This window comes from Rhinoderma darwinii, chromosome 13 (assembly GCF_050947455.1).
Source record: "Rhinoderma darwinii isolate aRhiDar2 chromosome 13, aRhiDar2.hap1, whole genome shotgun sequence".
In the NCBI taxonomy this organism is placed as follows: domain Eukaryota; kingdom Metazoa; phylum Chordata; class Amphibia; order Anura; family Rhinodermatidae; genus Rhinoderma; species Rhinoderma darwinii.
In genome coordinates this window covers 63,448,269-63,467,313 of record NC_134699.1, presented here as the reverse complement: position 1 = coordinate 63,467,313, position 19,045 = coordinate 63,448,269, and the positions used below count along the sequence as shown (strand labels likewise).

At 45.5% G+C, this 19,045-nt stretch overlaps 1 protein-coding gene across 3 annotated transcripts in view; it reads right to left on the bottom strand.

Annotated features, from left to right (window-relative positions):
- MYH10 (myosin heavy chain 10) overlaps nt 1-19,045 on the bottom strand; it is a 153,959-nt gene that overhangs the window by 20,277 nt on the left and 114,637 nt on the right. For all 3 annotated transcript variants that reach the window (XM_075847010.1, XM_075847009.1, XM_075847011.1), the window contains exons 4-12: nt 13,387-13,414; nt 10,169-10,271; nt 9,402-9,431; nt 8,540-8,557; nt 4,267-4,359; nt 3,337-3,400; nt 2,161-2,259; nt 1,895-2,038; nt 1,679-1,774 (exon numbers count right to left, since the gene is read on the bottom strand). In XM_075847010.1, the coding sequence (XP_075703125.1) occupies nt 1,679-1,774; nt 1,895-2,038; nt 2,161-2,259; nt 3,337-3,400; nt 4,267-4,359; nt 8,540-8,557; nt 9,402-9,431; nt 10,169-10,271; nt 13,387-13,414 (675 nt within the window). The remainder of the gene's footprint in view (nt 1-1,678; nt 1,775-1,894; nt 2,039-2,160; nt 2,260-3,336; nt 3,401-4,266; nt 4,360-8,539; nt 8,558-9,401; nt 9,432-10,168; nt 10,272-13,386; nt 13,415-19,045) is intronic.

Genomic DNA, 19,045 nt, shown 5'->3' with positions numbered 1-19,045 from the left:
CACTGAATCAGGAGGGGGGCCATAAGGCAAATGTCTGAGAAGGCTTAGGATAGGCTATGTAAGGCAGCCCAAGACTTCAGTCAAATTCCTTTAATCCGGCATCATATGCTAGATTACCAGATGTCCCTGAAAACAATACAGACAGATCAGGAGGAATTTCCTAATTGGTTGACTTTGCTCTTGTGAAACTGCACATATATTGCATCTAATACGAAGTTCCAGATTATCAGACTTTTTGGCGGATGTTTTTCTTGTCAGGGGATCCCACCGTTTTCGTTTCGCTAATGTCTGTGGCAGTGGCCTTTAACCTGCTTCTCTTCAGCCATGTCGAAACTACAACTCCCAGCATGCCCTGACATCCACAGACTGTCAGGGCACGCTGGGGATTGTAGTGTCACTGCAGCTGAAGAGCGGCAGGTTGCAGATCAATGATCTATGGGCCTGGCCGAGCACAGAACATGCAGGATAATCAGAGAATTGTTGGTGGTAGCTGTCGGCTGTGATAATGTCGGGGTGATGTCATAGGTCTTGATGGAACCAGCGTGGGGGTTTGTGTTATACACTTCATTAAAACCCGCTCAATCTGCGCCCGCTCTGCTGCTGGACCAGAGGTTATAATAAATTCCTGCACCGTAGGAAACAATAGGTTAGAGGGTCCAGCAAGGGATTTTTTAGTCTTGGCTTCGACGCATCTCTTGGGGTTTGGCTGCAGATTCTTGGCCTTTGCTCTGTTCTCCACAGTCCAGACCCAATGAAAATAAACACGAAGAACGCGCTACGGAGATTCTGCCTCCCGACTTCTGGAGAAGAATGAGGCGCAAATTATGGGCAGGGAGGGGCGAGTGCACATGGGGCTGTCCGAGAGCCTGGTATGTGCTGGGGATAAGAACCTCCCTGGTTTGGCATTTAGCAAACGTAACGCTGCTAGGGTGGGGGATGGGTTAATAAAATATGTATCTGTCCCTTAGGTCCGTATGCTTTCCTTCGATGGGATCAATGATAGGGGGAAAGGAAAGGTACTCAGGTACGCCCCCAGTGGTGATCCTTACTTTCAGTCCTGGCTTCCTTTATTAGGCCGAGTTCACACGTCAGATTTGTTGCAGATTCTGTTGCGGATTTGATGCAGATCTCAACCTTTTGAATTGCAAAGAGTAAAATCTGCAACAAATCTGCGACGTGTGAACTCAACCTTGGAATTGGAAGGAAGGGTAAAAAAGGGTCTGTGTACAAATGATTTTCAGACCTTCTGTGAGAATTTTACATGTTCCCCACGACAACACTACCTGGGCTCTGGCAGCTCTGTTATCATAGCAACGTATCAGGATGAAGTTTCTCTAGCACAGTTAGGAAAAATATCCGATTGGCTGCCATGTGGCCCAGTGTCCCTATGATACTACTGAGCAGGAAGTGTCGTCATGAGGACACAGGCACAGAAGCTCTTCTAGCAGGAAGAACCAAATATGCTCATGAACAGTGGTGGGGTAGATTGATGTAGAAAGTCTGACAGTTCTCCTTTAAGACTGGCGGCTTATGATATGGTACACCCTCCACTCATCTCCCCTACATCATACACGATGGGGTCACCTCGATAATATGTCGGATATTGTATATATAATGATACTTAACACTGTCTGTAGAATTTTGGTGTTCTTCACTACATTATCTGAACCCCACCCACCTGTGTTCTCCGGCATCGACGCCTGATCGGTGTTCCTCTCCTTCTTAAAGACGACGTTTCCGAACTGAAGAACTGAAGAAACGACCTTCAGCATGGCTGCGAAGACAAAGGGAGGAGATGAGACATATGAGGAGGGCCCTGTCCACTTACACGGTACCCCAGACTAGTAGGCCCCAACTTATGGCTTGTCCCCTGACCAGGTCACCTCTGACTTACACAATATCTCATCGTGAGAGAAGCCCATGATGTGCATGGCTTCCATGGTCTCTTGAAAGTTGTCCTTGTCCTGCTGGCCGGGGATCGGGACGTAGCCGTTAGAGACAAACTTGTAGTTGCTGAAGCCCTCCAGCAGTAGATCCGCTACAATCGGAGAACGCAAAATCACAACGTTAATGACAGAGGGTTGGCCACAGCATCGGAGGTCTACTCCACCTGCTCTGGGACAGTATCTACAAGTGATGGATGAAGGAGAAGACACTTACATTTCAGGTGTTCTCCTGATCCAGCCAGCAGCTGGTAGAAGATATGAAAGGTCCTCTCGTCCTTGGCCTGTCGGATCGCTCGAGACTTTTCTAGCAAATCTGGAGATCGGCGCTAAGGAGTTTACAAAGTGAATAAGGGACAAATAAAACACAGGAGTAGAATTTAAGATTTCTTCTTTGGTCCATCACCGGTCCTGGCTGCTGCTTTGGGCCCAGAAAAATGCTTAAAAGGAGTTCATCCCAAAAAATGGCGGCTATACCTATAGATTAACTGTACGTACCCCTTATCTTCAGCATAGCACAGCGTTAAATCAGCCCAGGCCGCCCCCCGCACCGGAGAGACGTCGAGTGGTTTTAATTAAGAAAAGCTGAGTTTCATCTTAAACTTGGCGTTGCGAGGAATCCGAGGAATGAGATTTAATTTCCCTGCGTAGAGGTTTTTTTGCGGAGAAATGCTACAGGTTGGGTTGCGCTCCCTTCACCGTGTCCCTACTAATAACAGCCTGCGGCACAACGTATAAACACTGAATCCCAGGGCAGAAACATGAGATCATGTGCACACCAGACTCCAGTCCTGAGAGCACGATCCATTATCCAGACATTTCTGGAGGTCGGACATCTGCGGAAATTTGTTGAAATTAGCTGAGGACTGATGGAAAAGTAGTACACAGGATAGTCCGGCACGGTAATAACCTGATAAAGTACTAGACCTCTTGTTTCTACCTGGAAACCATCAGCAAGCATGAATGCCCAGGACAGCCCAGCTCAATACCAAATACAAAATAATTAGCTGAGGCAGTGCTGGTTAACCCATCGTATTACCGAATGTGGGTTCCTGGTGTGGCCCTAGATTCCATCGGAGAGCCGCACATTATATTTAATGTTCCTTGCGGCCGCACGTGTGCAGTCACTCTCCGTTATAGTGAATAGGAGATATGGAAATGGTTAAACGAGAGGCCGCAGCGCGCTGGTCGTACATTTGTGCGGTCGACCTTCTTAGGGGTTTTCTCTGCCCCTTCAAGAGTGTCAGCTACAGAGCAGGAAATGCAGGGTTTTTCCTACGCCTGAACGCGGCTGCGACTTTCCACTGCTATTTCTTGATTGTCATGGGGCTCGGAGGCCGGGCATTAGGCGACCGGGACAAGATGGCAGCACATCAGTGAAGGAAAAGGATACAGGTCTCGATATTGGCCCCCACGATGTAACCGGTCACGTCAAAGTTAATCCGGATAAACTTGCCCTGGAGGAGGGAGGAAGCAAAAACCAGAATCTTTCCATATCAAATCAATAAACGTCTGATAAGTCGCCATCGCGGCAAATATGACCAGATCTCCCGCTATATATCATATGCAGGTATAAGAGCAGCAATTCTGCACTCCCTACGCAGGTGCAGGAGACCTCGTTGTCAAGTCAATAATGAAAAGTTCTGCAACTTTCTAACATACTTTGTGCTTTAATTCCTCACTATTTGCAAGATCTCTGCTTACGGTCAGTGAAATTAAAAGGCGTTAGTCTATGTTGGATGCTATCAATCTAGCATGAAGCCGTCTATATGGCTAGGACATCAAGGGGTAGAGCCCAAACGTCACTGAGACAATGTGGAAACTCAATGCAGACACTGAAATAGAGACGAAACCTGCAGCACATCTCCCGGGGGCAGCCGTATGTGGGTGAGATCACAGCATTGCCCTCCATTTGAAGCTTCTATTTCAGGCAGGCAGCGCGTTCATGTAATCAGGTGGCGTCAGGACAAGGGAGTCTCCGCTGGAGGGATTAACTCTTATACTAACCGGACATTGCTAAGACTCTGCAAGGAGCTTTACAGGGCAGAAGCCCCGGGGGGCAGCTCGACTGTACCTGCATCCAATCTGCTGACATTGGAAACAGTATGCCCATCATCCCTGTATATAAGAGCAGCTGCACAACGTCCTAGCAGAGCAGAAGCAGCGCACCCCATCCCCACGTGCCAAACTGTGGAGAGGGGGGCTTGTTGTCGGAGCCCCTGACGCCTTCCTGAACTCTTTAGGTGAAACATTGCGGTTAGTCAACATATACAAATACACGGGGGCTGGATCTATAGCCTGGCGTGAAACCTCTGCCACTTACAAAGCGGGAGGAGTTATCGTTCTTAACGGTCTTGGCATTTCCGAAGGACTCTAAGATGGGGTTTGCTTGCAATAGCTGACGCTCCAACTCGCCCTAGAAAGAAGAAATCAGACGTCAATATGAAATCCCGCAGATCCCGAAATATCACTGGGGCGAGAAAACGCATCCACAAACATGTACACAAATAAAGCACAGACAGGACATCTACTCAGCCAGGCCACGACAATGGGGGAGGGTCTCTGACCACCCCTATGAGAATCACACACACAAGCATCTATCTATACTTTGATCCGCAGGAGCGGATACACACACAGATACATACATACATATATACACACACACACACACTTTTTATTGCGACTTACCTTATATAATTTGAGGTAAACATTGCGGCTCATCTTAAAGCATTTATTTTTTTTTAAAATGACGCTAATTCCCCCGCTTACCTTCACACAACCATAGTGTTCATGAAAAAAATCTGGATGCCTGCAGTTACCACTAGAGGGAGCACATGAGCTCAATAATAAATCTGTCTTCAGTAAAAGCTCCCAGACTCCCCCTAGTGGTGGTGCAGGCAGCCAGAGTTTTATCATTTAATTCTGATGTTTCTGTCCCAATGACATCGCTGTCAATTGGATGTCACACCATTATTTACAGATTTCTCATTGGTAATGTGGAATATGAAATTGCTCAATATATTCTCCCATAAGGTGTAATTATCAGCCTGAGCACTGGATAGCGACATCCGGCGTGGCCGGTATCAATCATATATAGCCCTACATTAAAATATATGTTGCTGGCTTCCATATTGCTGCATAACTTGGCAAAATTGCCATTCAAGATTCTAGGAAAGCTGGGTGACAACCACGGTGGTAGCTATTATAGCTGACATATTGGTGACAACTCAAATTTTAGGAACAGATAACTAAACAGTTCCTTAATTATTTACATCGCTGCCTCGTGCCCCCCACATACAAAATTCCAGTCACGAATAATAAGCCATCGCTGCAGGTATCATTGACTTTCCTCCCCCGCTACAATACTGACAGCACAGAACAAAGCGCAGCGCACACGGGAGAAGCACATTTATGTAGATGTCCTTATTGAACAATAAATCTGCCATTTTGTAGGTGTATCGAGCAGCTCGCCTCCAGCCAGAAGTCATTGTATACAACAATAGCACTTATCAACACGGCAGGTGAGCGCCAGGAATTATGGGTAGGTTATTGGCCTCTCACAAGAATTGAGGAAAAACCCTGCAGAATGCGATTACTGAGGAGGGGGGCGCTACAAGAAATACTGTGGTGAAACAAATACCTGAGGGGGAGGGGGGAGAAATAACAGATGTTTCAAATAACAATGAAGGTGACTAAACTAAGGAGTTGTAAATGTAAAATCTATGTCACCTCTGAACCGGCTTTATATCCTGTATTATACTCCAGCGCTGTACTATTCTGCTGGTGAAGTCACTTTGTACATGCATTAGATTAGTTATCCTGTACTGATCCTGAGTTACATCCTGTATTATACTCCAGAGCTGCACTCACTATTCTGCTGGTGGAGTCACTGTGTACATACATTACATTACTTATCCTGTACTGATCCTGAGTTACATCCTGTATTATACTCCAGAGCTGCACTCACTATTCTGCTGGTGGAGTCACTGTGTACATACATTACATTACTTATCCTGTACTGATCCTGAGTTATATCCTGTATTATACTCCAGAGCTGCACTCACTATTCTGCTGGTGGAGTCACTGTGTGACACATTACTTATCCTGTACTGATCCTGAGTTATATCCTGTATTATACTCCAGAGCTGCACTCACTATTCTGCTGGTGGAGTCACTGTGTACATACATTACATTACTTATCCTGTACTGATCCTGAGTTACATCCTGTATTATACTCCAGAGCTGCACTCACTATTCTGCTGGTGGAGTCACTGTGTGCATACATTACATTACTTATCCTGTACTGATCCTGAGTTATATCCTGTATTATACTCCAGAGCTGCACTCACTATTCTGCTGGTGGAGTCACTCTGTACATACATTACATTACTTATCCTGTACTGATCCTGAGTTACATCCTGTATTATATTCCAGAGCTGTACTATTCTGCTGGTAGAGTCACTGTGTACATACATTACATTACTTATCCTGTACTGAGCCTGAGTTATATCCTGTATTATACTCCAGAGCTGCACTCACTATTCTGCTGGTGGAGTCACTGTGTACATACATTACATTACTAACCCTGTACTGAGCCTGAGTTATATCCTGTATTATACTCCAGAGCTGTACTCACTATTCTGCTGGTGCAGTCACTGTGTACATACATTACGTTACTTGTCCTGTACTGATCCTGAGTTATATCCTGTATTATACTCCAGAGCTGCACTCACTATTCTGCTGGTGGAGTCACTGTGTACATACATTACATTACTTATCCTGTACTGATCCTGAGTTATATCCTGTATTATACTCCAGAGCTGCACTCACTATTCTGCTGGTGGAGTCACTGTGTACATACATTACATTACTTATCCTGTACTGATCCTGACTTACATCCTGTATTATACTCCAGAGCTGCACTCACTATTATATTGGTTATTATTGGAAATAATCAGCATGTTGCCCACAAAAAACACATCTCTAACAGCTTAGCTGCAGAAGTTTTCCCCACATCAGATGACGGTACAGTGTCTGTTATAAATATGACAATTCTCAAAATGCAAATCACCAGAGCAAGTACTGAGCAGATACTGTACTAGTAGGGAATACTGGGAGATTTTCGCTTTGAATCCTTAAGAATTAGGGAGTATTTACAAGAGCGTGTGTGTTTTGCGCGCGCAAAAGGTACTTGCCAGCTCCGTGTGTCATGATCATATGGTGCGCGGCTGCGTAGTTTTCGCGCAGCCGCCATCATTATGACACTCTGTTTGTATGTTTGTAAACAGAAAAGCACGTGGTGCTTTTCTGTTTACATTCACAGTTTGACAGCTGTTGCGCAAATCACGCACGTTCCACGGTGGTGCCTCCGTGTGGCATGCGGGATTTTCACGCAACTATTGACTTCAATGGGTGCGTGATGCGCGAAAAACGCAGAAATATAGGACCTGTTGTGAGTTTTACGCAGCGGGCTCACGCTGCGCAAAAATCACGGACTGTCTGCACGGCCCCATAGACTTACATAGGTCCGTGCCACGCACGTGAAAATCAAGCGCGTTGCACGGACGTATTACCCGTTCGTGTAAATCCGCCCTTATGAATGCAGCTCTGGAGTGTATTACTGACTGTAACGAAGGGTCAGTACTATGTAGATTCATGGTCTGTAAACTGTAAATGGTGTTCATAGGGAAACATCTTTTAAAGGTATGGTGTGACTATATAGTCTGGTAGGGAGATAACGAACACATAGATGGGCACCTATGACATATAGAATCCCTAATAACACAAAACAAGGGGGAACATCTGCACCCACTATACTGTACTGATCAAGGTGGGGGGATAGCTCGTCACATACGTCCAACCCTTCTGTAAACCCTCAGTCATTCAGCAGAGCCGAGAAGCGTCACATGACACTTCCCTGTGGTTCCAACAGGAAGTGTCTCATTTTGAAGGTGTCAGGGGGTGGTGTTCACTTCTTAACCCTTGATCGCACCCGATCAGTTCACCTATGATGGTACAGATACCTCATATGAAATCAATCTGCCCTGGCGCCTCCTTCTCAGTGTCATGGGAATGAAATGTAAATTTACATGGAGCTTTGAGATTTTCTCTCACTTTACGGCTGTTGTAAAGAAAACCTGTGAACGACACTTCACAGGGGGCCAATGGCATCTAACGGACTTCATGAAACTTGTCTGTTCTTACCCTTCACCTATTACACAGAACTATACATCCAACCATTTAAACATTGAGACGAAGGAACAAACCATTGTCACCGCAGGGGAGGATCATTGTACATTTTGCAGCAATACTTTGAGCGGAGCACCTTAGCGACAGATCGCAAGCAAAATCCTAGGCCTCAGGCTTTTCCAGTAGGAATAAAACAGGTTCAAAAAAGGTCAGGAAAGGTGAAGTTAGACCAGGAGACAGGCGGAGCGCGTCATGCAGAGCGCAGAATAAGCGAGGAAGGAGATGAAAGGATAGCCGGATATGAGGCTGGGGAGGGATTGGGGGGGGAGGGGGGGTGAAAAGAGCGTGAGAAATTAAAATTGGGTACGGGGTAAGTGTCGGGGAGGGGAGAGCTACATGCTACTCACATACAACAAGGATCCACTCTGTAGTTTAACAAAATGATAGTGGGGGAAAAAAGAAAAAAAAAAAACACGTTAATGGTTATGGTTTATGCAGAACATCAATTTCAACACAGATTAGAATAATACATATAGAAGGGACCCCCTTCCCCCACCACAACAGAACGGTATTTGCGCTAAGTGCGGCCAATAGTTTAAGTGACAACCCCTCCCAACCCCCGACTGCAGGCCTGGTTTGGCTGAGGCCCCATACATACGACCGTGATCACCGTCAGTGTTTACGGGCCCGGCCGGCCACCCGCATTTGCGGGCCATGCTCCCATATAAAAGTACGGGAGCACGGTCCGTAAGAAGCAAAAAATAGGACATGTCCTATCATTTGCGGAGCCTTTCTACAGAACGGACAGCTTCCCGCAAATATACGGGAAGGTGTCCGTCGGCCATAAAAATGAATGGGTTCGTAATTACGCACAAAATCTACGGTCGTGTGCATGGGGCCTATGAGCAGATAACCCTCCCTATAAAGGGGGCACAAAATAACTCGGGAGAGTGTGGTGGTCACGCTACAATGTCTATTGAGAGGTGGAACAGATTTGTCCGACACCCGCCTAAGATAGGACCAGGGACATAAGCGCGTTAAGATGTGAACACTAAGGTCGGAATGGTTACATCGTTAATAAGACTACTAGTGAGAAAAATTGGAGCTGGATACCACCTTATGGGTACAGAGAGACGGTTAAGGATAGAGGAAGACAGGAGCTATGCTACAAGTCACCCCCTTACCACCTCCACTGGGTAACGGTGCTAAGCAATGAGCTACATAGAAGAGTACGATGGGGGAGGGGGTATGAGGAGGAAATCCACTTGCCTGATGTTTGATGGGTTTAGGGGATTCCGTCTGTTACGACAAACAAATAAAAACAAGTTAGTAACGAGGTAAAAAAAATTAATGTATCCGTCTCGGCGGTATAATCCAGACCACCAAAAACCACGGCTCCCGCGGCACCACCCGCACTAAACTGGGCATCCTTGAATATACATAACGCCAGATGCCAACCATTGAGCAAGGGAGGGCACTAGTGCCAATTACGTTGAAGTTACAGTTGCACGTAGGTTGGACATCACCAATAACCCCAAATGTTCTACTCACCCAGGGTCCTTCATCAGCTGTATTGACCCAAGTGTGCCGTCATGTGGGATTCTTATAAAATCACTGTAGGGAGCCTGGACAACCAAAGCTGACCATATAGTGATTATTCGGACAACTGTCCCCTATACACATGCCTATTTGGCTCCCCTGGCACATCTTATTTGGGGGAAACGGTTGTGATGTATTGGTTTTCCTTGGATGGAAGACCTCAGGAGAGAGTTGGGTTGTTCCCATCCCAGGTCTACGACATCTCTATTATATGGAGAAGTACCGGAACTTGGCATGATATCATCATCGGTCAACGCTTTCGGATGATGACTCCCCAGATGGTGTAGAAACCCTCTGGAGAGGACAACTCTAGTGGGTAATTCTATTTTACGTCCTACTAAAGAGTGAACCATCAGAAGACCCCCACACAATGGCCATGGGCCGATCATAGACATTGGGTCAGATGAAGGAGGATGGGGCTCCTTCCAAAAACTTACAGGAATCGTATGGTCCTTCTTTCCCTTGTGTGAAGATGCAACGTGAGCCAAGTACTGGATGACTTTCTTGGTATTTTCTGTCTTCCCAGCTCCGGATTCACCTCTAAGAAAACAAAAACAAAGCCAGAGTTACCAAACGGCCAAGAAAACCCAACGACCCAAAAACATAACATATTAACTCGCAATGTAAAGGGGCCATCTATATGGAGATGTGAAAGACGTGATCATGGGGGCAGGAATAGTTCCCATTAAAAAAACACTACTTAGCCTCTCCCCAGCTTGAAAGCGCAGACACCAGGTAACAATAGACTGCACTATTCTGGCATTCGACCGTTCAGAAATTATGGATTATCAGATGGCAAATTAAATAAATTTTAGGGTACGTGAGGCACAGAAGTTTTAGCAGAGTGTCTACATTGTATTTGGGCTGTCCTCCAAGGAGGACCCCACCCGTGCAAGTTTATTTTATATATCATTCTAGGAATTTCTTGGCATCCAGAGCTGAAATCACATTCTGCTGCCTGCCACATGGTATCCACTGGTCCGGTGCCATCAGTCTGATCCCAAACCACTTATCAGTGCTGAAGGGCATGCTCTGTACAGACCCTAAACCAGCAGTGTGCAGCATTGAAGTATGAGGTATTGCAGCCTGAGAGCTAACGGAAAACCAGCAAAACTGTGAATGCATCTCTGGATGTGACTTGAGTATAACATGAACATACAATTTTTATCATGGTAAACTTTACGTTATTCCTAGTTTTGACCCAACAAGCGCCCGTAGCGTGCCAAGAAGCTGCAGCCTCCAGCCAAGATATTAATAGTACGGCTGGCATTTTCTGAAGTTACGGCAATAAAACGTTACCAGCCAATCTCTCCTGGCTCTTATCTACCATAGCCGTCTAGCTGCGGCGGGCAGGCTACCTTCCTTTTATGGCTGGACCAGGGCGCTGAAATCTTAGACTGTCTTCTGGGTACTAAAAAGGCAGAAAATGCGAGTGCCAACGGACCATCCATCAATCGGAGGGGAAACAAAAAAAGTCATCAGGGACTCTGTTCTTTCTTAAACATGTTATAGGAATTCTGAGAATCTGAAGCAGAAACTATTTGTTCTGCTTTTATGCTGGAATGCGTTTTATTCCAGCGGGAAAAAAAACAAAAAACAATGAATATCTGTCACTCCAGCAGCAAGAGTATTAAATCTGTATCCAGGCAGCTGCAAATGTGACACCCTCACCGGCTTGGTATGTGGATGAAATACGGTGAGTTGCTCGGTGCACATCTGCTGCATCCTGTCAGGCCACAGGGCTCGCTGGAGCAGACAGACACTGGGCACTCACATGACGCAGCACCGAGAGATCCCTGCACTCAAGGCCTTTACTAATGAAAAGTCTGGACAGTTTGTTAAGTGAAGCATTAGACAGCTGCAGAACACTGTATTCATTCCTTTGTTCTAATTGAAGGGGAAGAGACTGCTGCATTATGAAGTGATTCAGGACTGTATTGCCTGAATGTCGTGCACTCATAAATGTAAGAAACCTAAGAGCACGGGCTGGTAAATATACTGTATTTATAGATGAAGTAATGTAATGTATGTACACAGTGACTCCACCAGCAGAATAGTGAGTGCAGCTCTGGAGTATAATACAGGATATAACTCAGGCTCAGTACAGGGTTAGTAATGTAATGTATGTACACAGTGACTCCACCAGCAGAATAGTGAGTGCAGCTCTGGAGTATAATACAGGATGTAACTCAGGATCAGTACAGGATAAGTAATGTAATGTATGTACACAGTGACTCCAGCAACAGAATAGCGAGTGCAGCTCTGGAGTATAATACAGGATGTAACTCAGGATCAGTACAGGATAAGTAATGTAATGTATGTACACAGTGACTCCAGCAGCAGAATAGTGAGGGCAGCTCTGGAGTAGAATACAGGATATAATTCAGGATCAGTACAGGATAAGTAATGTGATGTATGTACACAGTGACTCCACCAGCAGATTAGTGAGTGCAGCTCTGGAGTATAATACAGGATGTAACTCAGGATCAGTACAGGATAAGTAATGTAATGTATGTACACAGTGACTCCACCAGCAGAATAGCAAGTGCAGCTCTGGAGTATAATACAGGATGTAACTCAGGATCAGTACAGGATAAGTAATGTCATGTATGTACGCAGTGGCGCCACCAGCAGAATAGTGAGTGCAGCTCTGGAGTATAATACAGGATGTAACTCAGGATCAGTAATGTAAGCACACAGTGACTCCACCACTAGAATAGTGAGTGAAGCTCTGGAGAATAATACAGGATATAACGCAGGATAAGTAATGTAATGTATGTACACAGTGACCCCACCAGCAGAATAGTGAGTGCAGCTCTGGAGTATAATACAGGATGTAGCTCAAAATCAAAAGTAAAATATGGTATTCAAAAGTGGACATATCCTTGAAAGGGAACCTGCATTAATATATTATGGAATTGGCATATTACCAGAGTTTTACATTAATAGGGTCACAGAGCAGAGACCCTACTCTTGTCCTATAGACTTTTGGCATGTCTATTGTCAGAGATCCCTAGAAGAAGAATTATAATAGATTTCAACTCAAAACCTAATAGTTTCTATAGAATATGATCCTTTTGTGGGTCCAGACCAAAAAAAAAAATCACAGGCAACAAATAAAAAAACAAGCTCATAAAACAGTCAGCACTTGCAGGAAACATACGGACTATAAAAGCCTACGAGGGAAACAAAAGGTTCCTTGTAGTGACGACAAACGAGCGCTGTGTCAAAAGTATAGGAAATCGAGCAAGGGACATACGCCATTAGTTCTAAGAGAGTAACAGCGTCAGGCAGTGCACCGCACTGAAGGGGAAATCCAGGATAAAATCATCTTCTGGCATCCGTAACCCACCAGGACACTCGCGGGGGTTGGGGACATCGCTGAGAGCGGTGACAACACTCACCCTACTGCACCATGCTGAATGGTTGGCTACCCCATGAAAAGGAAAGATGGCCATACACCTTAGAGAGCTTTTGGCCACCCCGCCCATACACACTCAGCCACAATTTTCTCTTTTATCTGCCAATTTGGTCATAGAACTCAATGTATGTGTTCTATAATTAGTTGCTTGCTCTGGCTGGCCATCCTGCGGCCGAATCTCCTGGGACCTGCGCTACGATAGGACAGTAAGCCCGAATTCCGGTATTTACTTACGTGCAAAGTATCGATTGGTCCTCACGATCTGAAAGACAAAAATAAAAAATGATAACATTTTGCATCTACTTTAAACCACGCTTTATTTCTACAACTCTCATATACTTTGTGTTTAAATGCACACATTTTTTTTTTTATATCGGCTTGCTTTCAGTGAATGGATCCACCCTTGCCCTGATCATATCTTCCTGAGATAACCAGCCCGGTCTCTTTAGGTCATGGTGATACTAAGACGACACGAACATATATTTTACCATTTGCAGGAAAGTCTCGGGTATAGTGAGGTTGACAATCCGGCTGCAGATTTAGCCCAGGCGGTAACGTGTCTGCCATGTTGTATGTACGATTAGTATGATGAATGGCGGCGGTCTAGGCCTGGCTGCTGTTAACACATTATTATTATCCCGCTATTAACAGACACCTGAAATAGAGACCTGTTTATACGCCATTAATCTCCATCGTCTGAGTGATGTCACCGCTACTGTGTATAGCCCTCCGCTCAGAGCCAAACGTCCAAACAGACACTGGTTATTATAAGCAAACGCCAAGGATAACAAGCGGCCGCCAATTTATCTTCCTGAGGTCTCGCAGATTTATAGGGCAACCGTTAATACGCTGCCAGTCAGGAAGGGAGCCTGTAAAATACACTGCAAATAGAGAAAAGTTTTTGGGAAAGCTGGGTGACCGCCGTGATGGTCGTCATTGTAGATCCCAGCGGGGTGATCATCCAGCGATCCAGGAAATCTGATTAGTAATGCAGTAATAAATCCCCCTCTCCTGTAAAGCTGCATGACCGAGCACAGAGCTCCCGAGGTATGGGGCGAAGGTATCCATAGGTCCCTATTCTCGTCACACATCATCTCTCCCTGTATGGTTTAATATACCATCTGAAGGTATGTCAAGATGTGTCTGCCCGTTAAAGGCTATTTGGCCTATGTGATGGCAGCATCTCCTGATATATACCCATACTCCAACCCCTTATAGTGCCCACCGCGCTCACTCAGTCAGTTCTCGGCACCCACTCAGACTACTGATGTGGGGGAGACAATACGGGACAAACAATCTATCTATATGAACTTGGAATCTCATCCCGGGAAGAACGATGTGGGCAGCTGTGCCACCCAAAAATGCCTGGGCAACGAGAGCACGGCTATATGTTTATTAGAAGTGGACGCTATGTTTATTAACACCCCTCCTCGTGCCTGTGTACCTTCCAGTCATGTCGAGCAAAGTGATCCCTGGGATATAAGATATGTATATGGCGGAGAGATCGCAGAAATGTAGACGGGCTGCAGAGCGTCGCACCCATTCACAGACAGTAACTTAAGTCATCACTGAAAAGCGGATTGGAAATCTATCACCTCCCTGTATAACATCTGCCATGTACTAGGCCAAGGCAGACAGATTGGTAATGAAGGGGGGCGCATGTTCCTGGCGGCACACGTCAGACGTGGCGAAACGTTCCCAGGACCAACGAGTAGCATCTGTCACAGGCAGCGGGGCGGCTAATGAGCACCAGGAAGGATGTGTCGTCCCCCCCCCGCCTCACCAGGCTGCCACCGCGCTGACCCATGTGTCAGACTAGTTACGACTCGCACGTTCACAGCTGGCGGACGACACGCACATCTCTGGGAATATTGGATTTTGGGTCATCGTTGCCTCTTGTTGTTATAGGGCGAGGTTATACATCAGTTTCTGAGAAAGCTGTGTGATTAATACGGCTTTCCCGGAACCGGAATGGCAAATTAGCCTTAAAACGCAGTATGTATATCCCATAGGATTGCATAATGGGATAGCTTTGCCTTCCAGGACACTAGGAAAGTTGGGTGCCAACCCCTGTTTTGAGCGGTAATCATGGCCATAGTAGTCGGAACTGGGCAGATTCTTGTGAGAATCCATATTATGTGGGACATCTGCAGACCGCAGGACGATGCCACCAAAGTTACACGGTAACAAGGAGGAAACGCTGCAGTCCAACAATACTACAAGCGCAGGTCAACGAAAAAACACCAATCACTGATCTGATTCCAGCGCAGGAAAAAAACCAAAAAAGGAACCGACAAGGTAAAGACGAGGCCTCAACACGACCGGGTGATCTCGTCCTCGTCTCATCAAACGCTCAGAGCCCCGCGCTATAAACACGCGAGTACCTCCGTATACAAACAGCTAGTCCTGTAAATAAACCACGGACACCACAACGAGACCTGCAACATCTCCGAAACACATCACCCCTGTACTAGAAGCATGGAACGAGTCAGATTTAAAGGGACCATCTTATTTTCTATTGCTCCCGGTTATCAGCCATTTTAAAACTGGGCGAGGGTGACTGCAGTATTAAGACTTTATATCACATGTGCATTTACAACTCAGCTGGTTGCTGTTGGAAACCGTCAGAAGCTTGTTGACAGACACACCCCTAACAGCTTTGCGGAGCTCCTATAATGCAGGGGGGGCACTTATTTTTAATCAGATTATTAACAGTGCCTGACGAAGATGAGACTTCCCAGTACACATACTTGCAAGCAGTCCCGATTTTGGCGGGATAGTCCTGCGAACCAGACCAAAAAGGGGTGGAGTTTATACCAATTTGCAGACGTTTACAACTATTTTTAGGGTGTAAGAACAGGGACGGTGCTAAAAAAAAATCCCAACTTTGGGGATTTAAATCTGGGTAAGGATGTAGAGTGCAAATCATCAGAACAAGATCTGTGCAGACACTCTCCAAGTGGGGAATGCTGGGAGATTTCAGCTCTGAAGACTGCAGAATTGTGAATAAAGCTCTGGAGTTTCTATGCAGAATTGTGTGCTGGACATAATAAAAAAAAACTGATAACCCTTTAAAGCTACAGCCCGTGCATTAACTCCCTCATTACCAGACAGGACAAGAACAAGACCCTACTAGAAGAAAAATCCTTGTAGGATTCCCCTTCTAACGTCTGGGACATCTCACGACGGCCATACCACCATAATAAAGCCATTATATACTAACAGGGGGATGATCTGTGTATAAACACTCCAGTAAATCACTTCTCTATTAAGAGGGGACTGCGCGTAAAAGCTGCAGCAAGACAGTTGTCTCTAAACAATCCCGCTGAGCGTTCCCACAGCTTTTTCCAGACGGGCACAGAGATTCCCAAACACATGGTTAAAATACATATCCCTAAGTGGGTAACGTACGTAGGAGTGTGGTATTACACCTCAGCCACATTCACTGCAATGTTGATTAGCTGCAATACTAAAACACAACGCATCGACAGGTGTGGCGCTCTTTTTGGAAAAAAGCAGCCATGTTTTTCCAATCCTGTGCAACCCCTTTAAGTGGAACCCCCCTTTAAGTACACGCAGAGGACGAGGTATCTATAGCTTTGATGATACAATTTAAGCCTTGTCTTTATTGGTCTCCTACAGAGGTGCCATCGCCGTGAAGCTATGTGATGACTGGAGTTCTCCTTTAGCTGAGCTCATACTACGTGGAATAGGTTCCTGATGTTAGAAGTCTGCATGATGTTACTTTCCAAGTACAGGGAATCCCTGATGAGACACTTTAATCCTGATTGGTCACCCGACCCCCGAATAAAACCAAACCCGGAGACATAAACATCATCCAATATGGATCTCTGAGGGATGATGTCCAAAGCCTCTAATAGTCTTCCCACTGTAGTCTCTATTATTATCTCCCACAGTCATGGTGACAGGATTACTACTGAAGTCACTATTTCACGAGGACGGTGGTCATGCAAGGTAATGCCACCTCCTAAAGTCACCATGAGGAATAGTGCAAAAAATAATAAAAAATTTCATGAAGTTATCCATGGTATAACATGGTATAACTGGTATTGGGACCCTTACGTGGAGAGGTGGCAGTCACAACAGGGCCCTTGGGGGGGGGGGGGGGGGAGCCTATGCAGACATTTTAATCATGGCTCCATCCAGTCACTGTATAGCACGGGTCTTAGGGCTCCTTTACACATGCCAATGATCAGTTAAACGAGCGATCGTATGATCGATCCCGATCGTATGATCGCTCCCGATCATTGCCCTGTGTCTGATCGCATCTTTATGCGACCCAAAAAATGATCGCTAGTCTCCTTGTGTAAACAGGGAGTGTACTGCCGACATGATGTAGTAACGATCGATCATCTCCATACATTACTGGTGACTAATCCATAGAATAGATCTGAGTGTCGATCGACATGATGTATTGTTGATCGCCGCTCGTTTTCCAGTATCGGGCCGTCTAGAAAGGAAGTTTACTTACTTTTCTAACAAATTATCTGACTGGTTGCTACGGACCTCTTTTTATTTGTTTGCATTTATTTGCATAGCTAAAGCCTTATGATATACACAAGTGAACTTTGCTTACGGTCCGACATATGGGAACATGATGACGTATGGGAGAAATACAACTGTATACAATACAGGGAGGTTAATAGCGTAATGAAGTATACATCAGTAATGTATGCACAGGATGACGGACACGGTTACAGTGTCAGATATCTGGTATCTTGGCATCCAGGAATTCTGGTTCCGCACCTGCTGTTCCATCCGGCTTGTTGCGTGTAACATCAGGCACATGCTGGTCATATGAATGCAGTTAGTATAATTGACGTTAACCCAAGCGTGCCTGAAGGCACGTCCTTCCTTTCAACGGCCCAACAGAGCGGCCGTCTCATCACTCAAGACAAATGGATGCACGCTCAGGAGGTTGTACGGTTAAAAAAAAAAAAGAGTTTTGCTGTGAAATGTTTTTGCCCCCTTCCCAATTTTTCAGATCATCAAATGACTTATAAAATTAGACAAGGATCACCCAAGTAAGCACAAAATGCTGTTTTTGAATGCAAATTTTATGGAAAGGGTTACAAAGCTATTGCGAAGGCTCTGGGACTCCCGAAAACCGCAGCGAGAGCCATTTATCCACAAATGAAGAAAACTTGGAACAGTGGAGAACCTTCTCAGGAGTGGCCGACCGACCAAAATCTCACCAAGAGTGCATCGATGACTCATCCAGGAGGTCACAAATGAACATCTAAAGAACTGCAGGTCCCACATGACTCAGTTACGGTCAATGTACACGATTCCACAATAAGAAAAACACCGGGCAAAAGTGGCATCCACGGGAGTTGCAATGAGCAAACCACAGCTGACCAAAGAAAAACAACAAACCACAGAGGCTTGTCTAGCATTTGATGAACATCTAAATGAACCCCAAAACTTTAGAATAATATTCTGTAGACCGATAAGTCAAAAAGGTGGAACTTTTGGAAGACATCGGTCTCGTTACATTTGGAGTAAATCTAACACCACATTACTCCATAAGACTATTATACCAACAGTCAAACATGGGGGTGGTAGAGGTTGATGGCCCATGGTCCACCTCTGAATGGCACAAGAGAAACAAAATGAAGGTTTTTGAGAGGCCGAGTCAAAGTCCTGACTTGAATTCCATTGAGATGCTGTGGGAAGACCTTAAAAATGGGACATTCATGCTCGAAAAGCCTCCCAATTTATCTGAATTACAACAAAGTGTGCGCCAAAACTCCTCCACCACTATGTAAAAAATTCATTGCAAACGTTTGGTTGTAGCGGTTACTGCCAAGGGTGGAAAACCCAGTAATTCGGTTTAGGGGGGCAATTACTTTTTCACAAGGGCGATAAAGGT